Below are 17,067 nucleotides of genomic sequence, written 5' to 3'. Positions count from 1 at the left end.
TTTATCAGCCCTTAATAGGATAATTGAAAGTGAGGTCACATAAAAATCAATTGTGAGAAGACATAAGAGAGTAATGTAACTCGGGTGCCTAGGTGGCTCAGTCAGTTAAGTGTCCGACTTCAGCTCAGGTCATGATCTCCCTCTTCGTGGGTTCACACCCTGCATCAGGCTCTGTGCTGACAGCTCAGAGCCTGGAGCCTGCATTGGATTCTGTGTCTCCCTCTCTCTGCCCCTCCCTGCTCACACTCTATCCCTCAAAAATGAATAAACGTTAAAAGCAATTTTTTTAAAAAAGAGTAATACAACTCATATTTTTAATAGAAATGGTGCTGATGTAAGATTTCATAGTAATAGGGATGCTGCATGTTGTCCCTGATATGAGTAGTAGATAGATACAAATTTGTTTTTCTACTCAAGATGAGTTTGCACTACTTTCACTCTTAAAAATATTCCTAGTAGTTCCTTCATATCAATGGCACAAAAGAGACAATGATTACTTCTTGGGGGTGGGGATTTGGGGAGATGAGGCAAGGGGATAGAATAGAGAAGAACATAAGGGAAGATATGATTCCTTAGGATTGTCTAGTGATGAGGTTGCATGGTTGGCTCCCAGGTGTTCACAATTTTACTGTGCTTTGTAACGTAAATCAAAAGTATGTGTGTATCCTGCTGTACACTTTCATACACATTGTCTATGAGAATTTTTTTTAATGTTCATTTATTTTGAGAGGGACAGCACGAGCAGGGGAGGGGCAGAGAGAGAGGGAGAGAGAATCCCAAGCAGGCTCTGCACCGTCAGCACAGAGCCCGATGTGGGGCTCAATCTCAGGGACTGTGAGATCATGACCTGCGCTGAAATCAAGAGTCGGATGCTTAACCGACTGAACCACAAAGGCGCCCCAGAATTCTTTTTCATTTTACTCTTTGTGTCATCTCTGACTACAATCGTTCAGTAGAACCCAGTGATTTTATTTTTAATTTTAGGACCCTTTTCTCTTCCTTTCTGAGTTCTTTAATTTATTTGTAAAGCAAGGAGTTGGAAAGCTGCAAATTATAATATCTGTGTTTTATATAATCTCATTGTGGGGCAGCTACATTGCCAGTCTCTTCAAAAAGAGTTAATTTGTGAAATTATTTCAATAATAATAAAACAATGATTTCTGTTATCGTCAAACACTTTGAAAATTTCTACTGCACCTTTGCTATTTCTGCATATTTTTTTTCCTTTTTTTTTTAATTTATTTAAATTCAAGTTAGTTAACATATAGTGTAGCATTGGTTTCAGAAGTAGAACCCAATGATTCATCACTTACATATAACACCCAGTGCTTATTCCATCAAGTGCCCTCCTTAGTACCCACCACCCATTTAGCCCATCATCCCGCCCATCTTCCCTCCAGCAACCCTCAGTTTGTTTTCTGTATTTAAGAGTCTATTGTGGTTTGCCTCCCTCTCTGTTTTTTTGGGTTTTTTTTGTTTTTTTTTTTTAATGTTTTTATTTATTTTTGAGACAGAGAGAGACAGAGCATGAGCAGGGGAGGAGCAGAGAGAGAGGGAGACACAGAATCCGAAGCAGGCTCCAGGCTCAGAGCTGTCAGCACAGAGCCCGACACAGGGCTCGAACTCACAGACTGTGAGATCATGACCTGAGCCGAAGTCAGACACCCAACCGACTGAGCCACCCAGGTGCCCCTCCCTCTCTGTTTTATCTTATTTTTCCTTGCCTTCCCCTATGTGCATCTGCTTTGTTTCTCAAGTTCCACATGAGTGAAATCATATGATATTGGTCTTTCCTAAATGACTTAATTCATTTAGCATAATACCCTCCAGTTCCATCCACATTGTTGGAGATGGTAAGATTTCATTCTTTTCAATTGCCAAGTAATATTCCATTATACATGTATGTGTGTGTATGTATACACACACACACACACCAGTTGGGGTACATGTGCCCCTTCGAATCAGCATTTTTATATCCTTTGGATAAATACCTAGTAGTACAATTGCTAGATCATAGTTCTATTTTTAGCTTCTTGAGGAACCTCCCTACTGTTCTCCAGAGTGGCTGTGCCAGTTTGCATTCCCACCAACAGTGCAAGAGAGTTCCTTTCTCTGCATCCTCGCCAACACCTTTTGTTTCCTGAGTTGTTAACTTTAGCCATTCTGGCAGGTGTGAGGTGGTATCTCATTGTGGTTTTGATTTGTATTTCCCTGATGATGAGTGATGTTGAGCATCTTTTCGTGTGTCTGTCAGCCATCTAGATGTCTTCTTTGGAAAAGTATCTATTCATGCCTTCTGCCCATCTCTTCACTGGATTACTTGTTTTTTGAGTATTGAGTTTGGTAAGTTCTTTATAGATTTTGTATACTAACCCTTTAATCCAATATGTCATTTGCAGGTATCTTCTCCCATTCCACTGGAATGGAATCACCTTTTAGTTTTGTTGACTGATTCCTTTGCTGTGCAGAGCTTTTTATCTTGATGAAGTCCCAATAGTTCATCTGCATTTTTTTAACAAAGAGTTGCTGTGTTATAGCATTTTAGATCTAACCTTGGAATAAACCCAAGCATCAATTTGTTTGATTTTTAAATTTTCCCAAAATTAACATAAAGTAATAGAGGATGATCTCTTTTCTATTTGGGGTCTCTTTGATGACCATAAATGGAAAAATTAAATTCTGACATACATTACCCATATTGAATAACCAGGTTCCTCAGGAACAAAGTCTTCCTTATTGGTTTTGACCCATTAGTTTATAATGGATCTTTTATCTTGAATGAGTACACTGTGTTGGTTGCATCATTATGTATCAGAGTTAGTATTTCACTTGCACTCACCAATTCCAATTTTGCTAAATTGGACTAAGCTGCTGATCCCCTCTCCCTGTTATTTGAAACTGTAGCTAGGAAAACCTAACCTTGCTCTATATATAGCTTGTTTCCAGAGGCAATCATGTATTTTTTGCAGTTCATTTGGTTTTTTCCAGTTGCATTTCTTGGTGATGAAACTATTTTGTCAGACTTTTATGTGTGTGTGCATTCCTGTAGCCTAATTATACAGTGATGACATAGCTTTGTCCCATGTAAGCACATGGAATTTTGATATGGATACTGTTATTAGTGAATAATTAGAATCGTGAAAAATCAAAGACAAGCTAAATGTCCTTCAGTGGTGTAGTGAATAAATAAAACATGATATACTACCAAAGATTATCTACCAAGAGAGGGGGGGAAGGAAGAGAAACCTGATCTAGTGATTCATACAGTGAGGTACTATAAAAGCAGACAAAATTAAGGACTGAGCTCTATCTGTAAATATGTCAATTGGGATAGATCTCTAATGGGATCTGAAAACAAGTTATAAAGTGATATAAATGTTTATATCACATATGTAAACTAAAATAAACACCATATTGTTCATGGATTTATGTGCATACTGCAAGGTGTTTTACTGGGTTTGAGAAGGACACATGATCACGTGGGACATGGAGAGAAGAGAAAAAAGATTAGGGGAAGTTGGTCAAAGGGATGTTAGTTTAAAAAAAAAATTTTTTTTTAGTGTTTGTTTATTTTGAGGGAGAGAGAGACAGAGTGCGAGCAGGGGAGGGGCAGAGAGAGAGGGAGACACAGAATCCGAAAAAGGTTCCAGGCTCCAAGCTGTCAGCACAGAGCCTGACGCAGGGCTCTAACCCACGAACCGCGAGATCATGACCTGAGCCAAAGTCGGATGCTTGACCGACTGAGCCACCCAGGCGCCCCAAAAGTGATGTTAGTTTTATATGTAATGGTCTTAAAGAAGGAAAATAATACATTACTTTTACAGTAATTTTAGAGTTATCGAATACGTAAAACATGTCAGACACTTACTAAACTACAGAGACACAAAGGAGCGTAAAATACTAATTTCTGCCCTTAGGCAGTTAACAATCTGGTACAGAAGACTGTAAACAAGCAAGTCACACTGGGGTGTGCAAAAGGGTGCTGTGTGTTATCTGGGACATATACTGAGAAGTTCTTAAGGGGTCTGATATTGCATAATCACATAGCTACTTCTTGGCTTTTGCTCCCCTAAGGGAGCCTTCCTGGGACCTTACCAACTCAGATGCCCAGACACCACCCCTGCCCCCTCCAGCTTATTAGTTAGCTCTACATCTATGACTGTATCATTTTTGTTTAATTTTTTCTACCAGTATAGGGGTCAAGCAACACTTACACTGAGTGAAGCTAAGGAGGTACTATATACATATTCAAAACATAATATATTATCCTTCTACAAAGAAAAATATCCTCTTAATACCCATAGTCTTCCCTGTTTTTATTTCTCCATCTTTTAATAGAGAAACAGATACAGAGAAGGAGATCTCTAAGAGAAACAACAGAACAGTCATGTAAGTGGAGTCCTAAATGACCTCTAATGTCAAGAAAAACATTTTCTTGACATCTAGTGTCGAAAAACAGAAAGGTGCTATGGAATCTGTGACATACTGGGGAATGCAGGTCCTGTTAAAGGAGTTGCTAGCACTCAGCTCTAGCTAATTGTTGTCATGGCCACTTGTTGCCAGATCTGGGTTTCTTCAAGAAAAGCTGGAGAATCTTGGCATTAGTTTACGATCTGCTCCCTATTTGCATTTAGTCTTTGTTCACCACAGTGTCCCCAACTCTAGTTTTTGTTGAGTAGTTGCTTTCTCCATTAAATCTCCTTTGTCAGAAATCAAATGGCCATATTTTGTGACTGTCTTTCTCAGTTCTCCATTCTGTTCCATTGATTTATGCACCCATTCCCTCACCAACACCACAGCTTTATAATAAGTCAAAATAAGACAATAGGATTCCTCCAACTTTATTCTTCTTTTCCAAAACTGTTTTAGCTAGTCTAGTTCCTTGCTCTTTCATTTAAATTGTGGCATCAGCTAGTCTATATCTACGAAAAAGAAGAAAAAGTCCTCCTGGGATTTTGATTAGGATTGCATCGAATCTGTAAGTCAGGGGAAAATTGGCATCTTTACCATGTTGAGTCTTACGATCTAAAAACACATTATGTCTTTCCATGTATGTATATACTGCTTTATATAAAGCTCTGTTTTTAGTGCTTATTATACATTTAGGATTTTTATGTCTTCTTGGTGAATTGATCCCTCTGTCAAGACATAATATCCCTCTTCATCTCTGGCAGTTTTCTTTGCTTTGGAATCTTTGTGTGATATTAGTACAGCACCTCTAGCTTTCTTTTGATTAATGTTTCCATGGCCTGTATTTTTCCATCCTTTTATTTTCAGTCTACCCATAGAATTATATTTGAAGTGAGTTTTCTTATAGATAGCATAAAGTTGGGTCATGATGGTTTTTTTTTTAATCCACTCTGCCAATCTTTGTTTTAATTGGTGTGTTTAGACCATTTACATTCAAGGCAGTTATTGATGTTTGTAATTGGGTCTACCATTTTATTACCTGTCTTCTGTTTTTCCCTCTTTCATTCTCGTTTCCCTTTTACTGCCACCTTTGGATTATTTGAAGACTTTTAGTAATCCATTTTTAGTATCTTTTGTGATTTTAGCTTTATCTTTTTTGTGTAATATTTTAGAGAATTACAAAATAAATACACCTGGAACTATTTTTTTAGCACTTCAGTTGGAACGTAGAAACGTTCCACCATGTAGATAGACCCTTTTACCTTTTTCCACTTATGCAGTTGCTATCATATTACATCTATATACATTGAAAATCCATCTGACAGTGTTATATTTTTTACTCATAACTGTCAAATATATTTTAAAGGATTCTGGAAAGGAAAAATAGTCATAAATATTCAGATATTTACCATTTCTGTTGCTCTTCATTCCTAATATTCCAAGTTTCTTTTATTAATGTGTGTGTGTGTGTGTATATATATATATATATATATATATATATATATATATATAGTCCATGTGTGTGCATATGCTGAGGGGAGGGGCAGAGAGAAAGGAGAGAGAGAATCCCAATCAGGTTCCATCCCATCGGTACAGAGCCTGAACCCATGAACTGTGAGACTGTGACCTGAGCCAAAATCAAGAGTTGGACGCTTAACTGATTGAGCCACCCAGATGCCCCTTCAAGTTTCCTTCTTCTTCTTCTTTTTTTTAATGTTTATTTAATTTTGAGAGAGAAAGAGAGAGAAAGAGCAGGGGAGCGGCAGAGAGAGAGAATCCCAAGCACTCTCCATGCTGTCAGCACAGAACCTGATGCAGGACTCAAGCTCATAAACTGTGAGATCACGACCTGAGCCGAAATCAAGAGTCGGACACTTAACCAACTGAGCCAGCCAGGTGCCCCTTCAAGTTTCCTTTTTTTTTTTTTCTGGGTCATACTTTCTTTTTCTTTTTTTTTCTTTTTTTTTTTTTTTTTTTGCACTGTTTTTTTTTTTATTTTTTAAAATTTACATCCAAATTAGTTAGCATATAGTACAACAATGATTTCAAGAGTAGATGCCTTAGTGCTCCTTACCCATTTAGCCCATCCCCCCTCCCACAACCCTTCCAGTAACCCTCAGTTTGTTCTCCATATTTATGAGTCTCTTCTGTTTTGTCCCCCTCCCGGTTTTTATATTATTTTTGTTTCCCTTCCCTTATGTTCATCTGTTTTGTCTCTTAAAGTCCTCATATGAGTGAAGTCATTTGATTTTTGTCTTTCTCTGACTAATTTCACTTAGCATAATACCCTCCAGTTCCATCCACGTCATTGCAAATGGTAAGATTTCATTCTTTTTGATTGCCGAGTAATACTCCATTGTATATATATACCACATTGTCTTTATCCATTCATCCATTGATGGACATTTGGGCTCTTTCCGTACTTTGGCTATTGTTGATAGTGCTGCTATAAACATGGGGGTGCATGTGTCCCTTTGAAACAGCATACCTGTATCCTGTGGATAAACGCCTAATAGTGCAATTGCTGGGTCATAGGGTAGTTCTATTTTTAATTTTTTGAGGAACCTCCATACTGTTTTCCAGAGTGGCTGCACCAGCTTGCATTACCATCAGGTTTCCTTCTTAATGTCATTTTCCTTCTATCTGATGAACTTCCTCTAGCATTTCTTTTCGAGCAAATCTGCTGGTTCTGAATTCTACTAGTTTGCCTTCATCTGAGAATGTCTTTATTTCATTTTCATTCCTGAAGGAAGGGCGTAGAACTCTAGGTTGACACTTCTTTTCTTTCAGCACTTTTAAAATGTGCCACTTCCAATGAGAAAGAATGAAATATGGCCCTTTGTAGCAACATGGATGGAACTGGAGAGTGTTATGCTAAGTGAAATAAGCCATACAGAGAAAGACAGATACCATATGGTTTCATTCTTATGTGGATCCTGAGAAACTTAACAGAAACCCATGGGGGAGGGGAAGGAAAAAAAAAAAAAAGAGGTTAGAGTGGAAGAGAGCCAAAGCATAAGAGACTCTTAAAAACTGAGAACAAACTGAGGGTTGATGGGGGGTGGGAGGGAGGGGGGGTGGGTGATGGGTATTGAGGAGGGCACCTTTTGGGATGAGCACTGGGTGTTGTATGGAAACCAGTTTGACAATAAACTTCATATATTGAAAAAATAAATAAATAAAAATAAAATGTGCCACTTCTTCTGGCCTTCACCATTACCAATGAGAAATTCAGTCATTCAAGTCATTGATCCTCTATCAGTGTCTTTTTTCTCCAACTGCTTTCAAAGGTTTTTTTTGTCCTTAGTTTTCAATAACTTAATTATGATATATCTGAGCATAGATTTCTTTGGATTTATCCTGTTTGTGGTTTACTCAGCTTCATAAATATGTAGGTTTGACTTTAACCAAGGCTGATTTTCAGCCATTATTCAGATTTTGTTGTTGCATTGCATTTTTTGGGGGGTTGGGGGAAGAGAGAGAGGGAGAGAGCTCATGCATGAGTGAGGAAAGAACAGAGAGAGATAGAGAGAGAGAAAGGGAGAATCTTAAGCAGGCTCCACGCCCAGCATGGGGCCTGAAGAGGGGCATGACCTCACGACCATGAGATCATGACCTGGAGCTGAAATCAAGAGTCAGATGCTTAACTGACTGAACCATCCATGTGCCCCCACACTGCACTCTTTCTGTCCTGCCACCCCACCAGAGAAGGCCTCATCTACCTGCTGTGCTTATATGGGTCAATCAGAATATGCATAGTTTTGTAGAACCCTGAGTCCACATCCACAATACAGTGGTAGAGCCATCCATGTAGCTTCCAAGTTTGAATAAATTCAGGCCCAACCCCCCTTCCATCAGGTATTGCCTGTACATACAAAAGGGAAAGGACACCCTGCTTCCCTCTGCATCTCGGCACCAGCTGGGAACCTAGCTGCACAAGGACTAGAAAGAGCCATCGGTTTTCTCAGGTCAGGCAGAGGAGTAATGTGGCAGGTACACTGTAGCCCTGCTCTGCCCTGCTTTCCATAAGAAGAGACTACAGAAAGGTTGGACCCATTGGAGTTGCCCCCTATGTAAAGTAAAAAATATCTTTTCCTTCTTCTCCTCACCTCCCCATAGGCTCATCCCCTTCCCTTTGCTCCAGTGAGGAGGTGGCTCTGGCAGTGCAAGTTTTACCACATCCTTGTCTTATATAGAAAGAGATTTAAACCCATTCAGTCTTTCTAGGACTATTGATCCATCTTCTTACATATCACATTCTCGAATTTTACTTTTAAAAATATACAAATATTTGGAGCCCAACTGAGGTTTGTCCAAGGTTTGTTAAAATTGCAAAAATAGTTAAAAACAAACAACAACAAAAATCCAAAGCGTGTCTAAAGAACTGAAAGTATGTAGGACCCTAGAGATTGAGTGGGTATAGTCCCTCCCTTCCGTTAGAGAACACTGGCCCCGTAGGAGAGAAGGTCACAAATCAATGAGGCATGTACAGCAGTGGGCCAAGGATATGAACATATGAGGGCCATGGAAGGGACTGTCCACTGTACTTCATTTGGAACCAGAAAGCTGGACCTTTCCTGAATGGCAGAACTATCTGTAGGTTGCTTTCATAGTTCCCAAAGATTCCAACCTTAAATGACACCTCTGAACTAGAAATGCTGCCTCTGGAATCAGTGTACAAGGTGGCAAGATTACCAACATGTCTGTTACTTCATATAATTATCTTAAGAGCAAGGTAACTCACATTTTTAAAAACTCAGATAAGATAGGTATTATTCCTTATTTTGCATTTGTAGAAATTGAGATTTAAGAAAGTTGAGTAGAATGGGTATATTATCCAGCTTCTGAGCATAGGGAAAGAGTGTGACCCTAGCCTTTCCCATGGTGATAACCTCCCCCAACCAGAAAATGCCCTCACACAGAAGCTCCTCCATTCCCTCTCCAGAAGAGGAGAAGAGGAAACGCAAGAAGAAGCATCTAGTGCAGAGCCCCAGTTCCTACTTCATGAATGTGAAATGCCCAGGTTGCTGTAAAATCACCACCACCTTTAACCATGCACAAATAGTAATTTTGTGCGTTAGCTATTTCACTCTCCTCTGCCAACCTACACAAAGAAAAGTAAGACTTAACAGAAGGATGCTCCTTCAGATAAAAGCAGCACTAAAAGCACCCTGAATCAAGACGAGTGGGAAACCATCCCAATAAACACATTTTGGATACAAAAAAAAAAAAAATAGTGTGGCCCTAGGTGTTGAGTCTGGAGTCATCACATGCTGTCCCAACTGCCCCCACAGACTTGAAGCTTCTGCTGTTCCCCAACCTGCAAAAAAATTACTTTGGAGCTACTTGACTCAGCTTCCTTCTGCTTTCTGCAGGTGCCATCAGTTAAGAACTTTTCTACTTTTAACATGTAAAACAAGCAAACTCAAGTATTTATAGACTAACCAGTCAGTAAATGTGTCTTCCTATCCCAGCTTCTGGCAGGGCTAACATTATCATAGTCCATTCTTTGACTTCAAAAAATGAAGAGTGATGAGGAACTCTTCCTGTCTCCTTCTATCAGGCCCTAATGTAAAGACCAGACAAAGACGTCACACACACACAAAAAAAAAAAGAGAGAGAGAGAGAACTCCAAACCAGTATCTCTTATGAACATAGGAGAAAAAATCCTCAACAAAATAGTAGCAAACTAAATCCACCACCATATAAAAAGAATTATATGCTATAATCAAATGGAATTTATCCCAAGGAATACAAGGTTGGTTTAACAAAGAAAAATCCATCAATGTAATACACCCTATTAACAGAATAAAGGGAGAAGAAAAAAAAAAAAACAAACACATGGTCACTTCAGTAGATGCAGAGAAAGCCCTTAACAAAATTGAAAACTCTTTCATGATAAAAACACTCATCAAACTAGGAATAGAAGGGAACTTCCTCAACTTGATCTATGGAAAACACAGAGCTAACATCATACTTAATGGTAAAAAACTGAAAGCTTTTTCCCCTAAGATCAGAACAAGACAAGGATGTCTGCTCTTGCCATTTTTATTCAGCATTGTACTGCAATTGTACTGCATTGTGCTGCAGGGTCTAGCCAGAACAGTCAGGCAAGAAAAAGTAATAAAAGGCATCCAGATTGGAAAGGAAAAAGGAAAACTATTACTTTCAGATGACATGAATTTATAAAAACAGAAAACCCTACAGAATCCACCAAAAATCATGAGAGCTAATAAATGAGTGCAACAAATAAGATCAACATACAAAAACCAGCTGTATTTCTATGCACTGGCAATGAATAATCCAAAAGTGAAATTAAGAAAACTATTCCATTTACACCAGCATCAAAAAGAGCAGGTAGGAATTAATTTAACAAAAGCTCAGACTTGTACACTGAAAGGTACAAAATACCATTGAAGGATATTAAAGAAGACCTATGTAAGTGGAAAAACCTACCATGTTTGTGGTTTGGAAGACCTACTATTGATAAAATGGCAATATTCCCCCAAATATTTACAGAATCGACAAATCCCGATCAAAATCACAGCTGCCTTTTTTTTTTTTTTTTTTTTTTGGTGAAAATTGACAAGCAGATCCTAAAATGCACATGAAAATGCAAGAGACCCAGAATAGCTGAAAACAATCTTGCAAAAGGACAGAGTTGGAGGAGTCACATCTCCCAATTTTAGAACTTAACACAAAGCCTCAGTTTGAAGACAGTGTGATCCTACCAGTTGGAGAGATGTGCAGATCACTGGAATAGAATTGAGAGTTCAGAAACAAACCTATATGGGGCACCTAGGTGGCTCAGTTGGTTAAGCATCCAACTTTTTGTTTTAGCTTAGCTCATGATTTCACGGTTTATGGGTTCAAGCCCCACATCGGGGCTCTGAGCTGGACAGCATGGAGCCTGCTTGGGATTCTCTCTCTCCCTCTCTCCCCTCCCCAACTCACACACGCATGCACACACTCTTTCTCTCTCTCAAACTTAAAAAAAAAAAAGTTATTTGTTTGTTTGTTTATTTATTTATTTATTTATTTGAGAGAGACAAAGAGCAGGGGAGGGGCAGAGAGAGAGGGAGACACAGAATCCGAAGCAGGCTCTAGGCTCCAAGGTGTCAGCAGAGAGCCTGACACGGGGCTCGAACTCATGAACCATGAGATCATGACCTGAGCTGAAGTTGGACGCTTAACTGACTGAGCCACCCAGGCACCCCCAAAAAAGTTATTTTAAGAAAAAAAGACAAATGTATACAATTATGGTCAATTGATTTTCAACAAGTGCATCAAGACATTCAATAAGAAAAGAACAGTTGATTCAACAAATGGTGCTGGGATAACCAAATTGTATAAAATAATGAAGTTAGGGCTCTGCTTCACACCATATATAAAAATTAAAAATGGACCAAAGACCCAGATGTAACAACTAAAATTACAAAACTCTTAGAAATAAACATAGATCTAAATTTCCGTGGCTTTGGGTTAAACGATGGTTTCTTAGATAGGACACCTAAAGCACAAGCAACCAAAAGAAAAAGATAAATTGAACTTCATCAAAATTTAAAAACCCTTATTATCAAGAAAGTAAAAAGATAACCCACAGGGAGAAAATACTTGGAGATCTTCTATCTGATAAGAGTAGGAAGTATCCACAACATAGAAATAACAGTTACAATTCAATAAAAAGCCTACAAAATAAAAAGAACTGCAAATATTTTATATCAGCCTTTTTATCCTAACAAGGTCTTTTGTAGAACAAAAGTTTTTTAATTCGATAAAGTCCATTTTATTTACTTTTTTCCTTCAATTGCTTATGCTTTAGGCGTGATATCGGGCTTTTGGTGATAGCCAGCTATGGATGTCCAATTGCTCCGACACCATTTGTTGAAAAGGTTGTCCTGCCATTGAAATGCTTTTTTGCACCTTTGTCAAAATCAGTTGGCTATCTGATAAGGAATTGTATCTAGAATATATAAAGAACTCTTACAACCCGTAAAAAGAAAAATAACCCAACTAAAAACGTGGACAAAGAATTTTGAACAGACATTTCTCCAAAGAAGATATACAACAGGCCGATAAGCACATCATTAGTCATTAGGAAAGTACAAATCAAAACCACAATGAGATTACCGCTTCATACCATCTAAGATGGTTATAATCAAAAAGACAATAAAAATTACCTGATGATATGGAGAAATTGGAACCCTCATACACTGCTGGTGGGAATGTGAAATGATGTAGCCATTCTGGGAAACAAACAATTTAGTAATTCCTCAAAAAGTTAAATACAGAATTACCATATGACCTAGCAATTACTCCTAGATATATACCCAGAGAATTGAAAACGTGTGTTACTTGTTTAGAGTAGAGCAACATTATTCATAATAGCTAAAAGGTAGAAACAATCCAAGTAACCATCAACTAATGAATGGATAAACAAATATAGTATATCCATACTACTATTTAGCCATAAAAGTAAATATTGATTCATGATACAACATGAATAAACCTTGAAGGCATTTTGCTAAATGAAAGAAGGCAGACAAAAAAAGACCACTTATTGTGTGATACCATTTCATGATTCCATTCCATTCTGGAAATGACCGGAATAGACAAATCCATCAAGACAGAAAGTTGTAAGTGATTGCCAGGGACTGCGAGAAGGGGGAATGGGGAGTGACTGTTTATGGGTGTGGGCTTTGGGAGCATGGAATGAAATGTTCTGGAATTAGATAGTGGTGATGGTTGCACAACTCTGTGAATATACTAAAAAATGCTGAATTGTATACTTTAAAGGGATGAATATTATGTGAAATATACCTCCCTTTTTAAAAAGGTATGGGAAGTTACAATGGAGAAGCAGTTTGTTGTTGAAATACTATAAAGTGCAAAATAGGACCTGTAAAGTTGTAAAATTAGTTTGGCCCTTCATGGAACTTCTGAAAAGTCAGATCGGAGGCTTTTCTCTTCATGACTGCCCTTGCTTTTGGTCACCTTTGGCACTTAACATGTCAGAATTTAACCTTTTTTTCCTTACAGGTGACTATGGTTTTAGAATTTGTTTAACAACATAATAGCACATTATAACCATTAATTGTAACTCCATTTTAAAAAGGCTACACATCTAATTTTGGATCCTAGAAAAATAAGCAAATTAAAATTGAGTGGCTTGTCCAACTTCTTGCCCTTTGGTAGGATCAGTGCTGAATCTCCACGGGGCAGAGCCAGCAGTCCTGACCCTGTTTCCCTCCCTGTGCTGGGAGGAAAGCTGGGCCTTCCCAGAATGCCTACCAGATGGGAACATCATTTCTCCTTTTAAGCAGAAGCCCAAAAAATCACCCCCAAGGCTGGAACTGCTAGTTTCTCACCTTTACCCACACAGCTCGTTCTCAGCCTTCCTGCAGAAGTCAAAAATGGGCTTAAAAACAGTGTTCCCGTCATGAAATTTAAACATAAATAAAAACAACTGGTATTGGTAGACTGCCTTACTGCCTCCTCAGCCCTGTCCCCAGTCTGAACTGATGACAGTGGGGCAGGTAGTGTCCCCACTCTACAGATGAAGGAACAGAGCTTGAGAGGCCACATGAGAACAGAGGTCCCACAGCTAGTGGGTGTCTGAGCCAAGGCCAGCTCTCTGTCCTTCCTCCTCCCCTGCTCTCCTGCTGTCTCCATGGTAAGGCTGAGTCTTGATAAGACAGTTACCATTCTCCTCCTGTGAAGATCCTATCTGCTGTGTACAAGGCTCCTGAGAGCTCCCCAGAGAAGGGTGTTGGAAAACTGAGATTCACAGCACTGGCCACAGGGCACCAAGAGCCACGTGGCCTATCACATAACGTAAGACACTGGGCTACACATCATAGGTTAAGAAACAGGCAACAGGGAGGCCGTGTCAGCTGGATGGACAAGAAATGGTGACGGTTGAATCAGGATCCCTGGAGATGGACAGGGAAACAAGCAGGGAGGAGTTCAACCTTTGGGCAGGAGACAAGTAGGACAGCAGCACATCAGTGCAACAGACCTGGGTCCTCAGCCAGGTCCGGCCACTCACCAGGGTGGCTCCAGGCCTCTGTTTTCTTGCCTGTGAAGTGGGTATATGCAACAATACTTGATGTCTCTGGACGCTGCTGTGTGCCCAAGGAGTAGTGGTTGGAAGTGAAGGCCTCTTTCCAGGCAGTGGAGCCTAGCCACCTGTCAGAGAGTGAGCCTGGCCCCGTCTGTGTATTTTCGTAAGTTTAACTATTAGAGACTCTTGAATAACTTTATATATGACAAAGACGTTGACAAGGCAGCCCATAAGTGAGGGACCCCAGGGACTGTGAGAAGCACGTCACCACAGGCTGTGCCATGTAGTTTATAGTGTCTACATTGTGAAAACCAAAGGAGGGCTCCAGGGCCTGGCCCGGGGCATGAGCACTCCCCTCAGGGGCCGTGCTGCTGAGCGGGCAGAGCATTCCCTGGCGAAGCCAGCCCCTCACCCACCCAGGACAACCGCTTTATGTTTAGCCTGTCTACTGAGAATAAGCCAAGTCAGACTCTTCTGACTACTGAAGTAAAGGAAGCTGCTTCTTGCTTTCTGTCTTCTCCTGTCTGCCCTCCATCTTGAAGATGTATGACAGGAAGAGCAGGAGACTCTTCAGAAGACCTCGCCCATTCAAGCCTGCTTCTTTCACTTAAGGAGTTGTGGGACCTTGTAAGTCCCTTCAAATGGCTGGCTTCGGGGGGCCTGCACTTTACTTTTGGGCCTGGGAGAGTATTTAGCACTCTGCTTCATGTGTGCAATTGTCTTTCAGCTCTGTGCAGTATGTCTAGAAGACTTCAAGCCTCGAGATGAGTTGGGCATTTGTCCATGTAAGCATGCCTTTCACAGAAAGTGAGTATTGGTATGGAATTATTTTTTTTAATGTTTGTTTTTTGAGAGAGAGCAAGTGAGCAAGGGGGGAGGGGCAGAGGGAGAGAGAGGGAGACACAGAATCCGAAACAGGCTCCAGGCTCTGAGCTGTCAGCACAGAGCCCGACGCGGGGCTCGAACTCACCCAGTGGCAAGATCATGAGCCAAAGTTGGACGCTTAACTGACTGAGCCACGCAGGTGCCCCTGGTGTGGAATTATTTAAAGGGACCTGAATTTGAGGCACATTGAGCCACTTACTTGTGGGTTTAGAGCAGTGCCAGACAAGCCGGACAGCTTCATGATTAGTCTGCAATGCAGCAAGCTCAACGCACCCTGTGGAGTGAGGTGTGTGCGTGCACGTGTGTGTGTGTACATACGTGACATCAGGAGGGACCGGGGTGGTGGAACATGACTGCCAGGCAGGACTTTGGGCAGAGGGCCAAATAAGCCCACACCTCCTTAGAGCTGAGGCTACGAACAGCTGCTTTAAATGGAATTTTCCAACGAGAGTTTCTATTCCTAAAAACTTAAAACCAGTTATTTTAAATCAAAATAAATAAAGTATGAATGTAAGTGGGAGTGTGAAGCCATCTCCTATGCCAACATACTAATATTCCCTCTTCTCTCACAATTTTTTGTTTTCATTTCTATTAAAAACTTTTATTTCTCCTACTTCCCACCACCCTCCTCAGTGTACTTCATCCTTTAAGAAGTCATGGATGATTCGAGGGTATAGCATGCTGTGGCTGATTCGTATCACCTTTTAGAAGATTAGAGGCTTTGATTTCTCCAGAGGGTTACAGGCATTCTCCACCTGCTGGTGGAGCTGCTTGGGATCTGAGTGTTCACATCAGCCCCTGGCTAGAGGGGCAGATGTGTTTAACCCATGAGGCATCTGGCAGGGGGCGCCATAAGCCTGGGACTGACATCTTCCTCCTGTGTTGTCTCATCCTGCAGGTGCCTTATTAAGTGGCTCGAGGTTCGTAAAGTATGTCCACTGTGCAACATGCCAGTTCTGCAGCTGGCCCAGCTGCACAGTAAGCAGGACCGTGGACCCCCGCAGGGGCCCCTGCCCGGGGCAGAGAACATCGTATAGCTCCCCCAAGGACCAAACTGCTGTGGGATCCGACATCCATATGGAGCCAGGAGGAACACAAGCGGTCTCTGCATTGGCTGCTCTACCTGGGGCACCAGCTGCCACTTCCTTTGCCTCATGAAGAACTCGGGCCAGCTACACTGGGAAGCCAGACTGCTGGGTCTTGTGACAACCAAAGCACGCTGACACTACCCCATGCCAAGAGAAGAGGAGTGGATGATGGATAAGCCTTCCGGTTACGTTCAAGAAATTTCACGAGGGTCTCTTGCTGACGCCATTACTCTGTCTCCCAGATACTTTTCTCCATGTCAAGGTGAATCTTTATCAAGCAGAAGGGAAGATAGGACTGTTAGAGAAGGGAACTGAGGGCAGGTGTTTAAAGCCCCCCCCCCCGCACCCCAACCCCCACCCTGCGGACAGATGAGCTTCTATGCAGACCGTGCATGCTTTTGCAGTAGCAGACCCTCCTGGCAGTCCCTGAGCCAAGTAAAACCAGCGGTTACCTCAGTTGAAGCCCGACTGGTTGCCAGTGATTGGTGAGGCAGTGCCAACGAGGCTTTTCACATTATGTTCCTTTGATAAGGTCATCTTGGAACCCAGGGGCTTTGGTTACCACAGAGCAGCAGTGCCCTCTTGCCACTCCTTCTCCCTCAAGTTCATGACACTTGCTTA

General features: G+C 40.8%; 1 protein-coding gene across 5 annotated transcripts in view; it reads left to right on the top strand.

The window, feature by feature from the left end:
• Window positions 1-16,795, top strand: part of RNF24 (ring finger protein 24) — a 73,688-nt gene extending 56,893 nt beyond the window's left edge. For all 5 annotated transcript variants that reach the window (XM_042931536.1, XM_042931535.1, XM_042931537.1 and 2 more), the window contains 2 exons: window positions 15,201-15,280; window positions 16,257-16,795. In XM_042931536.1, coding sequence (XP_042787470.1) covers window positions 15,201-15,280; window positions 16,257-16,395 — 219 coding nt within the window. In that variant the 3' untranslated portion in view covers window positions 16,396-16,795. The remainder of the gene's footprint in view (window positions 1-15,200; window positions 15,281-16,256) is intronic.
• The last annotated feature ends 272 nt before the right edge of the window (window positions 16,796-17,067 follow it).

The sequence above is a fragment of the Panthera leo genome, chromosome A3 (assembly GCF_018350215.1).
Source record: "Panthera leo isolate Ple1 chromosome A3, P.leo_Ple1_pat1.1, whole genome shotgun sequence".
NCBI classification, from domain to species: domain Eukaryota; kingdom Metazoa; phylum Chordata; class Mammalia; order Carnivora; family Felidae; genus Panthera; species Panthera leo.
Note: the sequence above shows the minus strand (reverse complement) of the source record. Positions and strands in the feature narration are given on the sequence as shown.